Source organism: Vicugna pacos, chromosome 6 (genome assembly GCF_048564905.1).
Source record: "Vicugna pacos chromosome 6, VicPac4, whole genome shotgun sequence".
Taxonomy (NCBI): domain Eukaryota; kingdom Metazoa; phylum Chordata; class Mammalia; order Artiodactyla; family Camelidae; genus Vicugna; species Vicugna pacos.
Genome location: NC_132992.1, coordinates 41,601,715 through 41,624,091, shown reverse-complemented (window position 1 = coordinate 41,624,091; position 22,377 = coordinate 41,601,715). Strand labels below are relative to the sequence as shown.

Below are 22,377 nucleotides of genomic sequence, written 5' to 3'. Positions count from 1 at the left end.
AATAGGAAGGAGGCCCCGTGTCCAGGGCATAATTAAAGAGTTGTACCAAAATCGCATCACGGAGGTGACTGGGTGGGGCTTAAGATCCTGAGGGATTTGTAGACCCTTGTAAGGATTTAGTTTGTTTTGAGGGGGAAGGTAATTAAGGTCACCTACCTATTTACTTTTTGCTGGAGGTACTGGGGATTGAACCCAGAGCCTCGTGTATGCTAAGCACACACTCTACCACTGGGCTATCCCCTCTCCCTCTGTAGGACTTAAGTCTGGGTGAACGAGAAGGTTTTGACAAGAGAAGTGGCTTGAACTGATCCCCGCCCCGCAAGGTCCCCTCAAAAAGGAAAGAAAATCACTCTGGCAGTAAGGGTGGCAGGGAGAAAGCAAGGAGTTTTTAGACTTGTGTCATCCAGGCAAGATGACGAGGGCTTTGAAGGGTGGTAGAATAGGCCATAGGCGCATCTAAAAGGACCATTTTGGCCAAAGGAGTATTTTGAACAAAAGGCACTTAAAAACCACCAGGTGCTCGGCGGTTCTCAGCCGCCTATCCGGTGCCCCTTCCCGTGGGTTCCCCTCTCCTCCGCCGAGTCTCCCCTTCCACAGGGTCGCATCCGTTTTGCCGACGCGCCGCCCCTCCGCCCCTTGCCCGCTTCTTTCCGGCGGCGGACTGCTGCGGTCCGCACGTGGAGAAAGGGGCGCGGGGGGCGGAAATGAGGCCACAGGTGAGCGCCCGGGCCCAGGCATCGTGAACATCGCCGCCCGATGCCCGCCACCACCGAGGCCCGGCCGCAGGCACGCGGCAGGGTTTGCTCCGCCGGCCGCCCGCACGGGGCCGCGTGCACCGCTCTCCCCAAGCAGCCCACGGAGGGTCCCACCTCGAACGTCCCAGTGTCGTGGCTCCGTCATTTCAAGAAAAAGTGAGGGCCCAGGCCTGGAGACGTGCACCCTTCGATAGCTCAGCTGGTAGAGCGGAGGACTGTAGGCGGGACGCATGTGGACATCCTTAGGTCGCTGGTTCGATTCCGGCTCGAAGGAGGTGCAGCGTCACTTTTGCGCCCTCGGGCAGGGCACCACCCCCTGGGTTCAGCCGCGCCTCTGTCTCGCCCAAGGCCCTGCAGCGGCGCAGCACCCTCCCTTCCGGAAAGCCTTTGGGGGACCCCCGCACAGCCGGGTGTGGGCGGTGGCCTGGGAACACACCCACGCGCTCCTGCCGCTCGCAGTCCCGCGCCCGCCCGCAGCGCGCTCTGCTCCTCTCCGAGCGCGCAGCCCCTGCCGCCCCACCACGTCCCCCGCCCTGTCGGCTTTTATTCCGGGCTCCGAGGGCCAGCGCCGCTCGGCTGGACAAACGCAGATCCCTGCCAAACAGGTGGGACGCAGGAGCTGCTCACCTCAAGCCCTGGAGGTCGACAAGCACACAGGCCATCACACGGGTCAGGGACAACCACCGCATCCTTCCTGAAAACTCTCTCTCAGTCTCGGGCTCAGTCCCCGGCTCTGACCCCCAAAGGACGGTCACTGTCTGTGTCTCTCCCAGTTAACAGTCTTTCACTCCCCCAATCTGTCTCTCTCCTTCCCTGCCTTTCATATGGTCTATAAATACACAGACCTGGGGAGACAGAAAACCTTCCCAAGCGTCTTAATCTATCTGTGGGGCGAAGCTGCCTCCCCGAGATTTCCAAGACCCTGCCAGTTGTGCGCCTGCACGGAAGGTGACATTGGCTGGAGCAACAGACAGGAGGGCTCCCAGTGGGCCGTGACAGTCGTGATGAGAACTTCAGAGGCCAGGTTTCCAGTCAGTCTGAAGTTCCCTGGTGTGGCCCCGGGGAAACCTCAGCTTTCCTATGCCTTCCCACCTACGCTGGTGGCCGCTGGAGGTTTGAGTTCCTGCTGAAAGAGCCGCGATTGCTCACGCTCGGTAGAAGGGTGGGGGAACGCCCCACACCCATTCTTCTGCTACATCTGACGGATCTACCTACCTACTTATCATCCCCCCCCCCCTCTCTCTCTGACAAGGGGAGGGGGAGAGAGAGAGAGACGCAGATTGACATGAAAAGCACAGACTTGGAGCTCAGAGAGCCCTGAGAGAGTCAGGGCATCGGAGGCTGATGGCAGGGAGCAGAGGGGTGGCGGGTGGGATGGAAAGGCAGGTGGGAACTGTCCTCAGGGAGGGGCGCACACATTCACCTTCTTGCACAGACCACTGGCCTGTGGGTTCTGACCAGCTGGCTACCTTTATTGCTGGGCCCTTAAGGTGAAGTTGGCAGAGTCTGAAAAGGAAGATGCCGAGGCCCAACCAGAGAGCAGCAGGAGGAATGGGCCGGGCTTTCACCCAGAAGGAGCCGCTTCGCCTTGGGGACAGAGCCTGGTGGGGGTGGGAAGTGTAGGTGCAGAGAATGCCGGGGAGTGGTCCTCGCACCCTTTCTTCCCCTGGGAAGAAGACTCCGGAGGCTCGACTGACAGTGGAGCCCATCCCGGGGAGGACTCAAGGCAGAACCCCAAAGGGAGTGTGGCTCTCCGAAGCCTTGGGGGCACGGCAGCTGCCCTCCCTGACCCCTGAGCCCACAGGCTCTTTTTTGGTTCCGATCCTGCCTCTCAAGCTGGAGACTGTGTTTCCCCACACGTCTTCCTCTCCCGGCAAGCTCCTCTTGGTGGCCGCCCTGCCATCTAAGCCTTCGTCACCGTCCCAATGCTAAGTAAGATGGACTGAGCTGGAGTCTGTGGAATCTCCATGGGTCTGGGAGGCCGTGCAGCCTGACAGGTGATCTTCAAGCCCCCAGCCTTGATTGTCACCATCTGCAGAGATGAGCACATCGGGACCAAAGATAGAACCTTAGGCCTTCATTGGATATATACCCCTGATGGGATGTGGAGGTGTGGAACCCTTAGGATCCTAGCTTGGGGGGTGGGGGGTTTGGGTTTTGGTGACCAGCACACGGGACTGAGCCTCAGTATGGCCAACTCTTCTTGTCTGGGTGGGTGCCACAGAGAGTAGTGGGGGGCCTCTGAGGCACTGCCCCTCACCCTCAAATGTGCAGAGGTGCCCCAATGCCTGGGCAGGGAGTAAGTGACACACTCAGTTGAAGGCAGGCCACTTCGGCTCGTCTTGCTATCCCTCTGTGGGAATTTTGCTGGCTAGGTTAGCGATCTTGGGTGGTGGGCACACACCAGGTGGGGTCAGAAATGTTTGCAAGGAGTCCAGGCTGGACACCTGTGCTCTCTGCCCCTCCCTCTGGGCTCCAGTGCCTCTCCAGGAAGTTCGCAGAACCTTGACCTATTTCAGGAAGCAGCTGCCTCTGCCAAAGGAATCAGGGCGAAGGAGGGGAGCCAAGGTTGGGTATCTCGATCTTGTTGAGCCCTGGATGTGCTCTTCCCTCCACGCCTGACACCCTCTCTCCATTGCTCCCCAGTAAGCCTCCCTGCAACAGAAAGTGAGCCAAGGTCATTGTGGGCAGGAGTGGGGAGGGGCACATCAGCATCCAGGGGAGATGAGCCGAGCCTCTTAGGTGGGGAAGATACAAGCCTGGAACATGTAGCGGTGCCAGAAAGTAAAGAAATGTACAGGGAGTGATTCGGGGACATGTCAAGCACACAGGAGTCAATCTGAAAGGGTTCCCACTGCCAAATCGAGGAAATGATAATAATGGAGTTTAATCCACCGAGTAAAATAGTTAACAGGGCCATTATAATAGCAATGACATCCCCGTATTAATAAACACAAAGCACCAGATTTTGGTCTCTAAATACCATTCTCCAAGAAAAGGAACCATGAACAGGGAAAGGAACCAGGGTTCCTTGGAGACCCACCTAGCCGCTTCTTTGGGTCTTCATTTTCCTATGGGGGCTCCCAAGTACATGTAACAATCTGGGTGTTTTTCTCCTTTTTTATGTCCATTTAATTCTCAGGCCCTTTCAGAGACCCTAAGAGGATAAAAAATAAAGTCCTCCCCCTCCCCGAGCTTGAATCAGGCTGAAGCAATAGATGGCGAGAAGGGGCAGATATGTGAGCGAAATAAGGTGCTTACAGTTGACTTGCATTTTCCTGATGTCTGTCAAAATGATTATATTCTCCTAAAATGAGAAGGGGCTGAAGGAGCTCGGTTGGAGGCTTATGGTACTGACTATTGGGTCTTCTCCCAGGACTCGGGACTGTTTTTTGAAGCTCTCACCCAGGCAGACACTCAAGCAAACGATGTTCAGAGACATTGGTGAAGCTACACGGGGCACGCTGTGTGACTTCCGGAAGAAGGTCACAGTATTATTATTCTTACCCGAACTCAAGAGCTACAACCTACTGGGGACCAGAAACAAATAACCAGTCTGTTAGATCAGCGCTTCTCAAGCTTCGACCTTCCACGCGCGTAGAATGAACTCAGGAATGTTTTTACAGTGTTGGCTCTCAGTGGAACTCGCAAAAGGCAGGCCTAAAAGAGTGGCTGATCTTCCAGATGACGCAATCGCGACCACTTCCCCTGTCCCCGGAGCGTTCCACAAAAGAGAAAGACTCGCGACAATCAAACACGTAGCACGCCTTTCGTTAACAAACCAGAATAATCAGGGGAAAGCGCGAACGCAGTCCCCCACTACCACAAATTATGCAGTCGAGTTTCCCACATTTGGGGAAATCGCAGGGGTCAGCACATCCGGAGTGCAATGGATAAGCCTCGCCCTGGGAAAACCACCTTCGTGATCATGGTATCTCCCCTGCCAGGTAAGTATGAGTTGCTCCTCCCGCCTACACCCGCACCCTCGCGCTCGCCCGGCTCTGCACCCACGGTCACTTCCCTCCCGCCGCCTCCGCGCTCTCGCCCCCTGCACGCCCCTCACCCCAGCTTCGTCCAGCCCGAGAACAACCTCGGGAGCCTTCGGGTTATCCACACGCAGGACGTGGAGGCCCAGGCGGAACGTGCCCAGCAGCCTCTGCGCGCGTGCTCGTCTACATACTCCACGCCCCCGTCCGGCTGTCCTTGGGTCCTGTTCTTCCCTGTACTGGCTGCGGGAAGCTACTGATTCCCACAGGAGACTCTAGGTGTTATGTCGTGAGGGCGTGGGCGCGCGGAGACGGCTCCGGACCTGGAGAGAACCAGCGAAGATGGGAGTTCTATGGGCAAGGCGCCTGGTAGTTAAGAGGCTGGGTCTGGAGTCGGGTTAGGTCTCATCTTCCTTTCAACAAAAATGAAGTTTCAGCCTGTTTTGTTTTCTGAAGTCCGACCGAAGTCATCCTCACTGGGCTTCGTTATTATGAAGACCTTTCGTCCAGCCCCTGCCCCCAGTAAACATTTAAGTAATAAGGTTTCCTCAGTAAAAAGGGATCGGTTTTTTTCGTGGCGTCTTCCGGCGTAGGCGTCTGGTAAACTGCTTCAAGACCTGAACTGCTTCAATATACACAACAAGGAAATCTAGTGAAACCGAACGGGAAAAAAGAAAAAGTGAAGATTCTAACCTGGAAAGAAGAAAACCAGGGCAAAGTACGAATTTCTTCAACTTCTCAAATTGTGCAGTGCTTGAGTTCAGTGTATATAAACAAAATATTTTAAAAACACTTGAAACCTTTAAAACACTCGAGCTTTGTAAAGAATAGACTTATGATTTATAGTCAATTCAAGATTTCTGAAATATTCCTTTTAATCTGTTCATTTCTCATTTTATTTTTAGATGGTGAGCCAAAGGCAACTTTTAAGACAGTAAACTGAGAACTTTCACATCCCAGCTACTCTGCCTGTTTAGAGTTACAGGCTACCCTCTCCTGGAATCTGGAGATAGTGACTAGCTTGACCAATAGAACGAAGCCGAGGTGATGTTCAGGGAATTCTGAGACTAGGTCAGCAGAAGGCTTGCACCTTCCATCTGGGTCTCTGGGAAACCTGTGTGGGAGATGACCTACCAGGTAAGAAGGCTGACAACTCCAGGGCTGCCATGTTGTGAGAAAGCTGTTGGTTTGCAAATTGACCTCTCTGCACCTGCCCTTCTCTGGCCCTCCCCAAAAGGAGACAGTGAAGAAAGAGGCAGGCCACTTCAAATTGGTAGCTAGCAGGTTTAACAAACAAGGGAACTTTCTAGACTTGTCTTGGGTGCCCGAAAGAGGAGTAATCTCTGTCCCTGCCTGCCAAGTCTTAAAAGTTTATACAGAAGCATTAACTGGGTTCAGTCAGGTATACCGTCTAGGTGCTTTCAATAACACTTTACTCTCTAAAGGTTGCATCCTTGGAACAGCTCCCACTGTGGGAACAGTAGGTAGAATGCCCGTTCTAAGGATGGGGAGGGGTGAGGAATTGCCTGGGTCCAGCTCAAAGGTCAACCAGTGGGTCACAGCCTATTGATCATCTCCTTCAACAGAAGCCCACGGCTTTGTGGAGAAGGATGCATGGAAAAGAGAGATGCTCGGGTAGTCCCCAGGCACTGGGGAGTGGAGTAATCCCTGCCAAAGTTGCAGATTTGGATGAAAATACATAATTGTTTTTGTTTTTAATCCCTTAAGTTTTGGGGTGATGTTCTTGTGCAGCAATAGAGAAATGGAAGAGGGAGACAGAAATAAGCAAACAAATAACATGAAGTGGAAGGGAGAAAAGTGGATTAAGGGACAGAGAAGATGGGATGGAGAGATGGAGGTGGGTTGAGGGCTTACAGTTTTTGACAAGGGGGTCGGGGAAAGCCTCCCTGCTTCTCTCTGTTTGCTACATACTTCTTTTCTTTGCTTGTTCATCATTAGCACATATAACCCCCAAACAGCCACCAAAAATGGCAGGCTCAGGTCCTGAGTTGTTCTATTATAAGTCTTAGCACTACAGCCAACTCCTTAGAATAGGTCTCTTAATTTTAAGTTTATGGGAGTGAATAAAAAAGTGATAGCTGAACTTTTGTGGAGCAGAATGAATGTGGATGTAAGAGCACATCTCGAAGGAGGGCCACGATTCCCAGAAAAGGAAAAATGGGTTCCCCAACAGGTGTTTCCTTCACATCACCGTGACTCATGGGAGAGTATTGTATCTCACAAAAGAGTTGGGTGGGACAATAGTTGAAAGCCAGGGAATTACATAGCATGTGAGTGGTACATTATCCTACAGGATTTCAAAGCACAGGAAGATCCTATATATAGAGAGAACCTTCAAAAGCACCATAGCAATGGTACAGTGTGAGTTACTGTCACCACAGCATCTCCTGGCTGAAAAGGTATCCTAAAGGAACATTCTCTCTAGTTACTGACCCATTGGTTGCTTACAGATGGATCTTGAAGGACAGGTAGGATTTGGATGGTGGAATTAAAAGTAGGAGAGGGTGCTCCTGCGACTAGCATAAGCAAAAGCCTAAAAGCATAAGCAAAGGTGGAAGGCATAACTCATATTCTCAAATCAGCAAATCGTGCTGGATATCTATAGGAAATTAGCTTGGTATGAGAGGTTGAGCCATATTTGGTGGGGCAAGAATACTGCAGGATGAGGTCAACAGATCATCAGGTAAAGGTGAAATGTTAGGACTTTTTAGGAACGAAATTATCCAGACAAAAGCTGTGCTAGTAGAGAGTAGCATGGGTTGGAGAGGGAACAAAAGCAAACAGGGCTGTCAATTAGGAGGAGTCTATATCAATAGTCAAGGTGAGGGGTGGGGAGATGGGATGTGGATGGGAGAGATACTGCTAAGAGATCTACAGAACTTGGGAATTGAGGACTTACAGAGGGACAGAGAAAGAAGTCAATCAATTCCAAGACTTTCAGCCTATAGCAGTTGTAAGGATGAAGGAAGCTGCGAGAGCAGAAACTGAGCCAAAAGTAGCTATTGGCTGAGGTATAGTGATGGTGTGGAAGATGTCGAGCTGAATTTGGGCTACATCGACTGAATTGCCAGTGGTGAAGCAGGTGGAGATATCCAAGCAATTGGAAATCTGAGGAGAGGGCAAGGATCAAATAAGATATCTGAATGGAATTATGAAAAGGGGAGGTTGTTTTTAAGGAAAGAAGAACTTGAGAATAGGCCGGTACAGAAACGAGAGGAAACGGTCTCACAATCAAGAAGCTGTCATCTGCTTCATCTCACGTATCCAAGTGGAATTGGGTAAGGTCTGAGCAAAGGTCAGGACTAAGAAGTGGCTAAGAAAAAGTAATTAGGACCTAAGTGGTGACCGCCTAGCAACTTTTTGGTAGACAGACGGGGCCGAAGTCAGATTGAAAAGTGAGTAGTGTGAAGGCGAGTCAGTCGTACGTGAAAAGAAGGCAGAAAGGCTTCAGGCGAGGATGTTCGAGGGATGTTGGGTGCTAGTGTTCAGAGACCTACTGGCCCAGATCTCAGGCTGCAACTCCCTCAGTATCTAGATTGCTGCTTTTTCACGTCACAACGTGAGACACTGCACGTAGAGTGTCCACCATAGAGACTGCCGCTTATGAGGGTGCCAAATGCTACTTCCAGTAATAAGGCAGCTGTTTCCAAGGAAGCAGGAGCTGCGGAGGAAAGCCTCGGGACACTGGGACACGCCCCTTTCCCCGCCTCCTTCCCTACCCCCCCTTTCCCCGCCTCCCCTCGCCCCGGGACTATCCGCGCAGGCGCGCAGGGAGGGCGCGGAAGTGCGGGCGGAAGTGCGGGCGGAAGTGGTTCCCGGAGCGCTTTAGGGAACGGACCTGCGGAGTAAACAGATGCTGTGCGGAGGCCTGTAGACGGTGTCCGAGGGTTCAGGCTACCATGAACCGCTTTCAAGATGACTATGACCCTTACGCAGTTGAAGAGCCTAGCGACGAGGAGCCGGCTTTGAGCAGGTGGGCCCCTGACCCGCTCCGGCCTCCGAGGCTTCGGGCCAAGACCAGGCCTTAACCTCCCCCGCTCGCTGTGCTTGCCGGGCCCGTGCGGACCCTCGGCCCAGCTCTCGCCTGTGGGACGCCGAGCGGGTTCTGGTGAGGTCGCGCAGCCACGGGGGAGGCGAGGCCGACCCTGGCGCGGGGAAGGGGCATATTTCTGGAATTACATGTAAGATTCAGAAGCTATGAGATCGAGTCCTGCTTCTGCAGCTTACTAGCAGTGTGACTGGAGACAAGTCACTTATCCTCGGTTTCTCATCCATGAAAAGAAGTATAATAAGTGTATTATAAGTATGTTGTGAGGACTTACTGTGAGGTGACCATCATGAAGACTGAACTGATATAAACAGAAATAAGGGAATATTTAACTTTTTTTGGAGCACCTATTATATGTGCTTGCTCTGGGCTACAGAGGTCAGTCATAAGGTTTTCGTCTTCGACAGGCTTAACAGTAAATAGGAGAAATAAGATACTTTTTATTTCCGGAAGATATATGTCTTGAAAATAAACGTGTATCTCAGAAGAACACTGTAGAAAAAAATGACCTGAGATAGTCACAGATGAAGTTCCATGGGAATTTCCAGAAGGGAGGGATTTCCTGTCCGAGGGAAACTTGCGGTTATGTTGACAAGAGATTTGCAGGCAAATTTAGCCATTTTTAAAGCTGTCAATATATCCTGTTCATAAGCCTTGAAACAGTCTGTCCGATTAAGCTTTCTGTGAAATTCGTTACTTCAATAACAATGTTTTCTCATATTATCCGGGAGAGGTTATAGGCATGGGAATCAGACTGCTCTGAAGATTTCTGTCATGGGGACTAAGGATGGATTCCAAGATTCTCTTATGAAGAGTTTCAGTTAATGGGTTCAGTCTGTGAAAGGAGGTATATGTCAGCCTCAATTAGTAATTCAGTTTGGTTGGAATGTAGCAGTGTTTGCTGAACTTGAGTTATCCTGCTGTTACCATCTCCATATTCATCTTGTTATTTATTTAACATTTTTCTTTAAGTCAGTTTACACTTTTGTAGTTAAATTTCTTTAAGGAAGCTTTATATTGCTGTGTCAGTTGTCACTGGTGAGGTAACTGTAAAAATAAATACTGTGAAAACCAAACAGTGTTATTAGACAGTATTGCCTGCTCAAGGCTCTGAAGCCAATGCTTGTTTTAAAAAGGAAGATTGTGTTAGAGAGGTGTTTAATAAGTTGAAACCAGATTGTGGAAGGCTCTTTTGAATGCTGTACTCAGAAGTTGGTTATAGATGATTTCTTTTGGAGTTGGGTAGTGATGTGATGAGAGTTCTTTAGGAGTAACATTCTGGCAGCAGGGTCAAGGGTGGAATGAAACAGAAGAGTTTGGAGGCCTTGAGATCCTTAGGATATGATGGTACAGGCAGAGTTAATAGGACTTGAGTGGATATAGTGGTAATGGAGAAGGGGAGCATGCTGGTCAGGATGAGGAATGTCAGATGGGGAATTTTCTTGGGAGAATAATCTGGATAAGGTTATATCATTAGCAAAATCGATTGGTGTGAAATGCATTTTTCTTATTTACCTTCTGCAGAAGGCTCACAAGCATTGTTCTAGAAGAGAAAAATAGAGAAGAAAATCCCAGGAATAGTCTGTAATTCTTCATCAGTTGAAGATCATGAATAATTGAACATTATTTATGTACTATTGATTATATCAGAAATGTCTAAGGTGTTTCATTTACTATCTGTTAACATTTTGTGTGAATATATTAGCTGTATATTTGTTACCTATATTAAGTTTTACTTTAGGATCCAGAGTTTAAAAAAACTCCCAGTTCTGTGAGGTAAACTTTTCATTGCTGATGGAATTATAAATTGGTGTAATACTCTTGGAAAGTAGTGTGATAATTCCAGAGGTCAGGGGGATGTTTGTATCTAATTCTAGACATTTTAACCTAAGGAATTCAACAGAAACAAAGTTATATATATGGAGATGTTCACTGTAATGTTTAATAGCAAAGAGAAATAACTGTAAAGCATCTACAAGAGGAAATGTTATGTAGACATTAAAAATATATTTGGAAATATGCAGAAATGGTTGATCTATTAAGTGAGAATAGCTGTATGTAATGACAGATGAATCAAATGCAACCTTGTAGAGCTTAAAATTGTTTGGCAGTGAGATGATGTGTGTTTCAATATTCTTTCTTTAATATTTTTTAATATTCACGTTCTTTCTGATTGAAATGTGTTCTAGTTCTGAAGATGAAGTGGATGTGCTTTTACATGGAACTCCCGACCAAAAACGAAAACTCATCAGAGAATGCCTTACTGGAGAAAGTGAATCATCTAGTGAAGATGAATTTGAAAAAGAAATGGAAGCTGAATTAAATTCCACCATAAAAACAATGGAGGATAAGTTATCATCTCTGGAAACAGGTAAACTTTTAATTAGATTTCCTATATTTTTCTAAGCTCCATAATGACAGGGGACGTTATTTGTGCTCTTTTGTGTCTCCAGCACTTTCAGTCAGTGCTCAGTAAATATTTACTGAGTGAATGAGTAAATGTGTTTGGCAACCTGAGCATAGTTTTCTTTGCTTGCCAGTGAAGAAGTTTCCTGTGTTGCTGGAAAGAGACTGTTTAGTACTGTTTACTTGTATGATTTCCTTTTGTAATTTTAACACCAGGATAAAAGGAGAAAGGGACACATTAGCTTATAAAATTATTTTTAAGGTTTTGTAGCACAGATATAACGGATTGAATGTTGTGTTGCTACAAATTCCTGTCTTATTTTAGTAAGTAATAAAACATACTTCATTTTGATACTTTATCTCTTTGTAAAATATACCTGACTTGAAAACTTTGTGAAAGTAGGATTACTCAGCATTGGCTTCCATGTTGTTATGCTGTATATTAACTATTAAGAATTGAAAGCATAAGTGATAATGATAAAAGCAAAAGCAGATGTTAATTAGCAGGAAGAATTAGGGATGCAGGCATATAATGACCTAAGTAGAGGTAATATTATGGCACTAGGCACAACTGAGGAGAGGAAGAGTGTGTCCTGACTCATTCCTCCCGACTTCCTGTAGGGCTCTTATCCTCTTTCTTCTAAATCCCTTAAAACAAGATGTTTATTCCCTGTTCTCCACAGTATACTGCATGGCTGACAGGTAGAGATATGTATGTTGCCAACTTGAAAATATGGCTATTTTATTTAATTAGATGTGCTTTTATCATTATTAAATATGCTTTCAATCCTTGGTGGGAAGGGAGAGAGAATAATTTTATCATGATTTGGAACACTTATTCAAGGAAATGAAGTTTTCTATAATTGCACAAGGCACAGAAATCTAATAAGTCATTGACGTGAAAGTATTTTTCCACCCAGATGAAATTGGGAGCGAGTTGATATCACTTTGAAGTGATGGAAGAATATATGGAGGTTTTTTTCTTGTCAGTTATGTATGGTTCAGTCTTCAAACTTCTTTTATGGTTTGAATAGGGTCTGCCTCAGGAAATGGGAAAATTGGAACGGCTCCAACAAAATTCTATGATGATATATATTTTGATTCTGATTCTGAGGATGAAGACAAAGCAAGTAGGTAACAAGTTTATGAGGTGTAGCGGTTATATTTTATGAAAGAAATTTTACCCAGCAATTATTTGATACTAGGATTTCTCTCTGAATTTTATCTTTTAAGAAATTGCAGGCAGTTGATGTGAAAACAAAGGCAGAATTAATTCATAAGAACAGATGGGAACACACACATCTGAGGACGTGGGCCTGAGACTGGTGTTGCATAGGCACCCCTGGGGGGAGGAACCGACACAGCACCTCTTTCCTCAGAGGAAGGGCTCTTTGCCCCCTCTTCCTTCAGGATCTTTAGCACCGCAGCATTTGCTTTTACAGCTGCAAATAGTTTCTATAGTTTTACTCTCTTGCAGAATTTTCCCTAAATTGTTGCTTTTTCATCAATCTTTCTGTTCTTTGGAATTGATTTTGTATAAAATTTGAGCAAAGTTGAGCATAATGAAAGAGCTGAAACTAACTTATATCAGTAACTATGCTGGAGTACACATATAAAAAATTTATATCGTAAAGAAGCAATTTTATGTTTTTATATACTTGTTACATAAATATAGACCTGATGAAGTCGGCCTGATGTATGTGGATGACCACAGTTTTTATTTATTTTTTGATCAAACCATTTTATTGAGGAGCTTCTGGGGAGGGTCAAAGGACTGGGAGAACAGTTAGACCTGACGTGCTCGTCCAGCTAGGATCTCTCCAGCTTCACAGTTGCTGAAAGTTTCCATTCATTTTTGTTTTGATTTCAGTAGCATTTTATGTATGAGAACTTAGAATTTAAGACATCAGAAATAGTTTCTATTCTTGGCTTGCTTTGAGTGGCCTTTTTGAGACTGAATTCTCATTATTTGAGCTGAGTTCTGAACTTCATTTGGAGGAATAGTTAAAAAAATTTTTTTAGGGAAATACAAATAGAAAGAGTATGTAGTTGAGGAAATGGGATTCTTTATTCTATATTTAAGATGTGTGAACTTTAGACGTGATACTTAGCCATATCCTTAACATTTTCAAAATTAGCGCAAGTGACCAAGAGAAAAAAGAAGAAACAACACAGAATTCCAACAAATGATGAATTACTGTATGATCCTGAAAAAGATAACAGAGATCAGGCCTGGGTTGATGCACAGAGAAGAGGGTAAGAACTTAAATTTAATATTTGGACTCTTTAGAAAAAATGATTAAAAGAGATGATTTTCACTATATTCACATTTTGAGTGTATGTGTATATGTTTCTACAGACCTGCATAAAGAAAGTTTGAGATGAAACTGAATAGTTTTATTTTGAGAAAGACCAGCAAATTTCAATCAGATAACTGGTTTTTTAACAACTGTTGCTGAATTCTAACTGCTGTAGCTAGTCAGTCTCTCCTTTCAAGAAAGAAAGCTGACTTTTTTCAAATAAACACAATTTAAAATTACTTGGAGATTAAGAGTTTATGTGGATGGGGGAGAGGGTGTAGCTCAAGTGGTAGAGTGCATGCTTAGCATACGTGAGGTCCCGGGTTCAATCCCCAGAACTGCCTCTAAAAATAAATAAACAAACCTAATTACCTCCCCCTGACCCTCCCCCCAAATTAAGAACAACCACAACAACAAATTTTAAAAAAAGAGTTTATGTGGATGAAGAGTGGATATTTTCTTCCTGAATTGTTCTTTGTAACTATTTACAAATTTGATTTTTTAAAATGAGGTAAAATTCACATGATAAAAAATTAACCATTTTAAACAGAACAATTCAGTGGCATTTAGTGTAATCACAGTGTTGTGCAGCCACTACCTCTATTTAATTTCAAACCATTTTCATCATCCCAAGAGGAAACTCCATACTTGTTTTCAAATTTGAGTTGTTAAAGGCTGATTTGTCGTAAGAATGAAAGCTAGGCAGCCTAGCCCTGTTACCTACTGTTTCCCTCACCTGCCTGTGCTTTAGAATCAGCTAGGGAGAGTGAAATGCAAACCCTTGAGTCTTCCCCTAGGGGGTTTTGATTCAGCTAGGGTGGGGTCCAGGAATCTCTACTTGTCAAACCCAGAGGGATTTTGATGTTGTGTGGGTCTTTGAGCACCACTTCTTAGCTTCCATCCCCCTACTTTGTCCTTTTCTCCTCTCCCAGTTTCACCCATGCAGGACTTCTTTGAACTGCCCTTTGCAGTTATTTGATGAATATTTTTCACACCTACAAGTGTGAAATGAAGATTTTAAGTGCTATGAGTAATATTGAAACAATTAAGGAGCTTACAGTCTAGCTCCTGATTCTGGTAACATAATTTGTCAGTGAAGTAAGATGGAATGTAGTTTCATTGTTATATAATCTTGAGAAGAAATAACGTTACTAGTTTATTCACATTCCTGCATCAAGCAGTAGTTGCCTTTTAAGAACCCCCAAATCAGTTTCAAATAATGAATTCACCACATTTTAAGCACCGCAAGGGCAGTGATCATGCCCGTTTTGTTCAATGCTATATCCCAAGCGTCTTCTACATTGTTAAATGGGCATTCAGTGTCTGTTGAACGGATGGTTATTTTCTTGGGGTTTGGGTTTTGAAATTTGCTAACCATTGGAGGTATTTAACAACAATTATGAAATATATACCACATGTTCTCAGTTGTTTTCCACACAAACATTTGAAGAGTTTAGGAATAATGCCATATGATTTGCATTTTGCTGTTCAATTTTCAAGAGTTTACCATATGCCCCTTTTAAGAATATTTACTTTTATATTTTAGTGCCTTCATATGTAGATTCATGCTTAAGTCTTTCAATTAGCAAATATTTATTGAGCACTTACTGTATGCCAGACACTGTCCTAGACTCTTGAAATACAACAGGGAATGAGCCAGAATAAAATCCTTAGGCACTTAGAGATTATGTGCTTGTTTTTTAAATATAGCTTTATTGGTTTTTTTTTAATTAATAGACTTTATTTTTTTAGAATTGTTTTAGATTTACAAAAAAATTGAGCCAAAAATTGAGAATTTTCATATTTCTCCCCACTGCCTTATAACACACACACAGAGTTTCTCCTATCATTAACATCATGCATTAATATGGTACATTTATCGCAATTAATAAACCAGTATTGATACATTATTGTTAGTTAAAGTCCATACTTTATTCAGATTTCCTTAGTTTTTACCTAATATCCATTTTCTGTTCTAAGAACCTATCCAGGGTACCATGTTGCATTTAGTTGTCATGTCTCCTTAGGCTTTTCTTGGCTATGACAGTTTATTGTGGGAGATATATCTATTGGAATTTATCTAGTGTTTTTCTCATGATTAGACTGAAATTATAAGTTTTTTAGGAGGAATACTACAGAGTGATGAAAATGAAGTGCTATTTTCATCACTTTATATCAAGGGCACATACTATCAGCACGATGTATGACTGTTAATGTTTACCGTGATCACTCTGATGAGGTAGTGTTTCATTATTATGCAGTTACTCTTTCCCTCCTTTTTGTACTGTACTCTTTAGAAAGATGTCACTATGTTTAGTCTAGCCTTAAAGAGTAGGGAGTTATGCTCCACCTTCTTGAAGGGAGAGTATCTTCATAGATTATTTGTAATTCTTTTGTATTGGAGACTTGTCTATTCTCCCTCATTTATTTATTAAGTCATGTCAGCATGGACTAATGGGTATTTATTTATACTTTGGTTATAATTTAATCCTACTTTATTTTGATGCTCTAATTGTTTCATCTTAGGCCACTGGGAGCTCTTTCATTTGGCTTCTGGGCCCTTTTAACATATCTGTCTCATTGTGGGTTTTTTCTTTTTTCTTTTTGAGCATTTCCTTACTTTTTGGCACTACAAGATGTTCCAGGTTCATGTTGTAATCCCCATTTCTAGACTCAATGATTTCTCTAAGGAGTACTGGTTTCTTCTATTGGAGAGTGGCATTAGAAATCAAGATCTGGCTTTGTTTCCCTCCTCCACTTCTTTTTTTCTGTTTTAGTTACCATGGTTTTGGAATACAGAGGCCACATCAGCAACAACAGCCTGTTCCAAATAGTGATGCTGTCTTGAATTGCCCTGCCTGCATGACCACACTGTGTCTTGACTGCCAAAGGTAATGGATAAAGGGTAACCACACACGTGCATGCACACATGTGCACAAGAAAAATACCACTTGGTGGTCCTTGTTTAAATCAGAAATAGATGTTTGAGGAACTTAGGAATTATGACTAAGTTCTCTCCTTTGTGCTACATGACTATGTACGTATGTATGTGTATGTATGACATGTGCTACATGACTAATCTTTATACAAATAATTTTGGTTATACGTAGTCTGTTATCAAAGTAGTTTTTCTAATAAAGCACTTGCCAGTGCTGGCAAGTGTTCAGTAAAACCTCACATATTGTTGTGGAATGACAAAATCTCTCAAATACACTTATTTTTTTTCTATTGTGATAAAATTCATGTAACATAAAATTTATTATTTTAACCATGTAAAAATTTTCTTCTAAAAGAATACTTTATTTGAATATTCAATTTATTGTCAACTAGACCATTTAAAGTTAAAAAAAAATTTTCTCAGCTTTATTGAGATGTAATTGACATAAAACATTATGTAAGTTTAAGGTATACAACGTGATGATTTGATATTCAAATATATTTTGTATTATTTTTAAATTTTTATTTACTTATTTTTAAGCTTTTTTGGTGAGGGAGGTAATTAGGTTCATCTTTTTTAAAATGAAGGTACTGGGGATTGAACCCAGGACCTCTTGCATGCTAAACACATGCTCTACCACTGAGCTATACCTTCCCCACCAAATATATTTTAGAATGATTACCACAATAAGGTTAGTTAACCATCCATCACCTCACAGTTACGTGTGTGTGTGTGTGTTTGTGTTTGTTGAGAACTTTTAAGACCTACTCTTAGCAATTTTCAAGTATGCAATATAGTATTGTTAACTATAGTCACCATGCTGTACATCTTATAACTGAAACTTTGTACTTTTTGATCACCTTTACCCATCTACCAACAACCAATCTATGTTTCTATGAGTTCAGGTTTTTTTTTAAGATTCCATTTATAAGTGAGATCATACACTATTTGTCTTTCTCTGTCTGACTTTTTTCACTTAACATAATGCCCTCAAGTTTCATCCATGTTGTTACAAATGGTAGGATTTTCTTCTTTTTTTATGATTCTATTGTATGTACATACATTTTCTCTATTCAGTCATCTTTCAGTGGACACTTAGGTTGTTTCCATGCCTTGGCTATTGTAAATAATGCTGCGATAGGTTTTTTGGAGGAAGACCATAGAAGTAAAATGCTGTTTTCATCACATTATATCAGGTGAACAAACTATCAACATGATCTATGACTGTTAATGTGGACCTTGATCACCTGTCTGAGGTGGGGGCCCAGATATCTCTTCGAGATAGTGATTTCATTTCCTTTATATATATTCCCAGAAGTGGGATTGCTGGATCATATGGTAATTTTATTTTTAATGTTTTGAGGCACCTCCATACTGTTTCCCTAGTGGCTGTACCAGTTTATATTCTGACAAACAGTATACAAGGGTTCACTTTTGTTGTCTTTTTGATCATAGCTATTTCTAATAGGTATGAGGTGATACTTCATACTTTTGGTATGTATTTCACTGATGATTTGTGATCTTGAGTACCTTTTTGTGTACCTGTTGGCTATTTTTATGTCTTTTTTGGAAAAATGTCTGCTCGGGTCCTTTGTCCATTTTTTAATCGGGATTTTTTTTTTTTGCTATTGTGTTATATGAATTCCTTATATCTGATAACGACTTGAAATAATTTTTCCCATTCCATAGATTGCCTTTTATTTCGTTGATTGTTTCTTTGCTATGCGGAAGCTTTTTAGTTTGATGTAGTCCCATTTGTTTAGTTTTGCTTTCATTGCCTGTGTTTTAGGTGTCATCTCCAAAAAACCGTTGCCAAGACCAATGTCAGGGAGCTTTTCCCCCATGTTTTCTTCTAGGAGTTTCATGATTTCAGATCTTACATACTAGTCTTAATCTATTTCAGGTTAATTTTTGTGATTCCAATTTGGAATGTAATTCCAATTTCATTTTTTTTCTTGTGAATATCCAATTTTCTCAATACCATTTATTGAAGAAACTTTCTTTTCCCCATTGAATATTCTTGACTTTCTTGTCAAGTTGATGGTATATGCATGGGTTTTTTTCTGGGTTCTTGATTCTGTTTAGTTGATCTATGAGTTTGTTTTTAATATATCCCATACTGTTTTGATTACTGTAGCTTTGTAGTATACTTAGAAATCAGGAAGTGTGATGCCTCCAGCTTTGTTCTTCTTTCTCAAGATTGCTTTGGCTATTTTGTGGTTTTATACAAATTTTAGAATTTTTGTCTCTTTCTATGAAAAATGCCATTGGAATTTTGATAAGGATTGCATTGAATCTATAAAGGGATTTGGGTAGCATGAACATTGTAATTCTTCCAGTCTGTGAACATGGGATATCTTTACATTTATTTGTGTTTTCTTCAGTTTCTTTCATCCATGTCTTACAGTTTTCAGTGTTCATCTTTCACCTCTTTGGTTAAATTTATTCTGAAGTATTTTATTATTTTTGATGCTATTGTGAATGAGATTATTTTCATAATTTCTCAGTTTGTTGTTAGTGAAAATGCAACAGATTTTTGTTTGTTGCCTTTATCTCTTGAATCTTTACTGAATTTATTTATTCTAACATTTTCTGGGTGGAGTCTTTAGAGTTTTTTATATTTAAGATCATGTCATCTGCAAACAGACAATTTTTCCTTCTTCCTTTTATATTTGTGGACCTTTAATTTCTTTTTCTTACCTGACTGGGTAGGATTTCCAGTACTCTTGAATAGGAGTGATGAGAATGGGCACTCTTATCTTGTTCCCTATTTTAACCATTTTAAGTGTACAATTTGGTTGTATGAACCACAGTCACAATATTGTACAGCCACCACAACTATCCATTCCCAGAGCTTTTTCGTCACTCCAGACAGAAACTCTGTACCCGTTAGACAGTAATTCCTCATTCTCCACTCCTACCCACCCCAGCATCTAGGGTAATTTCTATTCTCCTTTCCTCTTTGGATTGTTCATTGCTAGTATATAGAAACACAATAGCTTTTATGTGTTGATTTTGTACCCTGCAACTATGTTGCATTTGTTTATTAGTCTAATAGTTTTTTAATGTAATCATTAAGAGTTTTTTACATATAATTTCATGTCATCTGTGAACAGAGAAAATTTTCCTTCTTCCTTTCCAGTTTGGATACCTTTTATTTCTTTTCTTACCTAATTGTTCTGATTAGAACTTTCAGTACTTTGTTGAATAAAAATAGTGAAAGCAGGCGTTTTGTCTTGTTCCTTGTCTTAGAGGAAAAGTTTTCAGTCTTTCATCATTGAGTATGATATTAGCTATGGGGTTTTTATATATGGCCTTTATTGCATTGAGGCGGTTTCCTTCTATTCTTATTTTATTGAGTGTTTTTATCATGAAAGAGTGTTGAATTTTGTCAAGTGCTTTTTCTGCATTAACTGAGATGATTGTGTCATTTTTTCCCGTTCATTCTATCGATCCAGATACACGCTTTCCCTTTTCCTTTCCTTTCCTTTTTTTTAATTTTTTTTTTACTTTTCTTTTTCCCTTTCTCTGGTAGCCTTATAAATGCTTAGTTTAGTCCATGTTCTGAATCAGGTTAACTGAAACTAAATGATGTTGTGGGTGGTAGATTTGTTCTAGTAACTAATGAGTAGGCAGATGTACTTTACTCTTACTAGCTAGCTTGAGGTTTCTGGTCATCTACAACAATGGGTTTTTGGACTCTCCATCTGAACTCTTAAGCTTTTTTATATAAATTGACACCTAGAATATGAAATAAAGAAAAAGTAAAATGTTTTTGTACTTAAGTTGCTTTTCTTTTAAATTAAGCCATGTTACCATGTTGCTTCATGATCTAATAGTAGAAGTTGGCCTTGGTAAAATTATGTTCCATATTAATACAGGATCCCAATACAGTGGATTATAAACGAAACTTTCATAGTGTCATCTGGAGAAGTACCAGCATGGTGGTAGTGGTGGAGAAGCATTCAGAACCAATAAAGGAATAACTTGAGTTCACTCTTTTTAGCCAGATATTTCTTTCCATGAGGTTTAAGGGGGGAAAAATGGAAAATAACTTAATAAGTTGAGAAAGAAGTAGGAAAATAATATGTATATGAGAAGAACAAAGGAAGCATATCTGTTCCTTAGACTGCTGGAGTAAGTCAAGAGTGGACATCATAAAGTCATATGCTCTTTAAGCTTTTAAAGCTATAGCTTTTACTAAAATGGTGACTAGAATGGCACCACCTGTATTGAGAGGAGAGCAGACTCTCAGGTCACAACAGGAAAAGACAATTAAAGATTACTTAAACGTTGACTCTCAGATTTCCCACAACTCTTCTTTGTCTTTCTAAGTTTGAAGAGCAAATCAAAAAAAAATTTTTTTTTCTGAGATGAAAATTACTTTGAGAGCAATAGAAAAGAGGATATATTTATTTTTTTATTATCTATTGATAAGTCTCTTCTTATTCTTAAAATAACTCTTAAAAGCTTCTAAACTTCCCATTTCTCATGTCTTTACTTTGGTTGGTATTTCAGTAAATTATTCTCAAGTTTTATCTAAATGTGTAACTATTACAATAGAACATAAATCCAAATTCTCCATTTCATTTTCTTCGTAGGCATGAATCATACAAAACTCAATATAGAGCAATGTTTGTGATGAATTGTTCTGTCAACAAAGAAGAGATTCTAAGATACAAAACCCCAGAGAACAGGAAGAAAAGGCGAGGCCATAAGAAGATGAAGTCTAACCAAGATGCTGCGGAGCAGGCAGAGACAGATATGGAAGAAATCTATCATCCAGTCATGTGCACTGAATGTTCCACTGAAGTGGCAGTCTATGACAAAGATGAAGTCTTTCATTTTTTCAACGTTTTAGCAAGCCATTCCTAAATAGCTAAGCTGGCATTTAGTTGCCCAATACTGTATATAGTGCACACATGGACAGTTATATTCCTCCTGCCTGTTCATCTCAAGTGACATTCTGAGTGGTTATTTGAGGAAGCAGTGTTTTATCTTTTTGAAAGAAAATGGTTATTAACCTTTATTTCCCCTCCTTTAAAAAATTTTTTTCCACAGCTCTGATTGGACTCATTGATCATTCCCTTTTTGATAGATATTTGGAAACTGGGGCTTTTTATTTATTAAAGCTCTTTAGAATTAAAATGTCCTGGAGTTGTAAGTAACCTTTGTTTCAGAGTTTTTTGGGGGTTTTTTTTGATAACGCTCTTGGTGTGCTTAAGCTAGAAACTGTTTTCTGACTTATGCTTGTATTGTGTTTGCTAAGAAGTATCTTTATTTTCCTTCTACTCCATAGGATGGAGTGACAGTATTCAGTAACTATTGCAATTACATGGAGTTAGTATTGGATCCTTTGAGTAACAGGTCTTTCCCTAAAAGGATGGTACTTACCAGTATTCTTAAACTTAATGAGTTAACATAGTAAATAGAAATTTGTGATGAGGAAGAACAACCTCACCCCCTAGCCTTAGACTTAAAAATTCTGTTGTTGCCTCTTGTGCTTAATTCTTAATTCCAGAATTTCTGTTGCTAGCAACCAAGGTATGTTTGTTTTTCCTACTAATAATATAAAAATCATGGGTGGCAGCTTGGAGGAAACTGCATTGTAGGCATCTGTACATTTCAGCTTTTTAAAGAAATATAATTGGATTTGTTTCCAAAAACAATATTAGGAAACTCAGAATCCTCTTGTTATTCTCACTGAGAAGTGATAGAGTGGGGAGAAGTCAGGAAATACATTTTAATTCAGGCTCTACTATGCTAATCTTTGGCAGGCCTGTTCTTTTGAGCCCATTTTCTCATTTATGAAATGAAAAGATTGGACTAGAGCAGTGATTCCCCACAGAGGTCAGGACTCAGCAGAGCTTGAGAGGGACCTCTGCATGCTCTCTCAGAGAATGATATACCTCTGGAAGGGGAA

At 41.9% G+C, this 22,377-nt stretch overlaps 1 protein-coding gene and 2 non-coding genes across 3 annotated transcripts; 2 read left to right on the top strand and 1 right to left on the bottom strand.

Annotated features, from left to right (window-relative positions):
* Positions 1–939: 939 nt before the first annotated feature.
* On the top strand, positions 940–1,029 carry TRNAY-GUA (transfer RNA tyrosine (anticodon GUA)). Its single transcript is given in 2 exon segments — positions 940–976; positions 994–1,029. It is a non-coding gene; the product is annotated as a tRNA-Tyr (tRNA).
* Positions 1,030–4,546: 3,517 nt separating this feature from the next.
* On the bottom strand, positions 4,547–4,710 carry LOC116281064 (U1 spliceosomal RNA). The gene has a single exon (XR_004190527.1). It is a non-coding gene; the product is annotated as a U1 spliceosomal RNA (small nuclear RNA).
* A 3,837-nt stretch (positions 4,711–8,547) lies between these two features.
* On the top strand, positions 8,548–21,622 carry EAPP (E2F associated phosphoprotein). The gene is made up of 6 exons (XM_006212770.4): positions 8,548–8,735; positions 11,000–11,181; positions 12,251–12,346; positions 13,355–13,472; positions 16,294–16,407; positions 21,056–21,622. The coding sequence occupies exons 1-6, from the start codon at positions 8,662–8,664 to the stop codon at positions 21,327–21,329; spliced, it is 858 nt and encodes a 285-aa protein (XP_006212832.1). The 5' UTR covers positions 8,548–8,661; the 3' UTR covers positions 21,330–21,622.
* The last annotated feature ends 755 nt before the right edge of the window (positions 21,623–22,377 follow it).

Coding starts and splice junctions, on each gene's coding strand:
- EAPP (XM_006212770.4), top strand. CDS start 8,662: ATGAACCGCTTTCAAGATGACTATGACCCTTACGCAGTTGAAGAGCCT. Junction 11,182..12,250: donor GTTATCATCTCTGGAAACAG/GTAAACTTTTAA, acceptor TGGTTTGAATAG/GGTCTGCCTCAGGAAATGGG. Junction 13,473..16,293: donor GTTGATGCACAGAGAAGAGG/GTAAGAACTTAA, acceptor TTTCTGTTTTAG/TTACCATGGTTTTGGAATAC.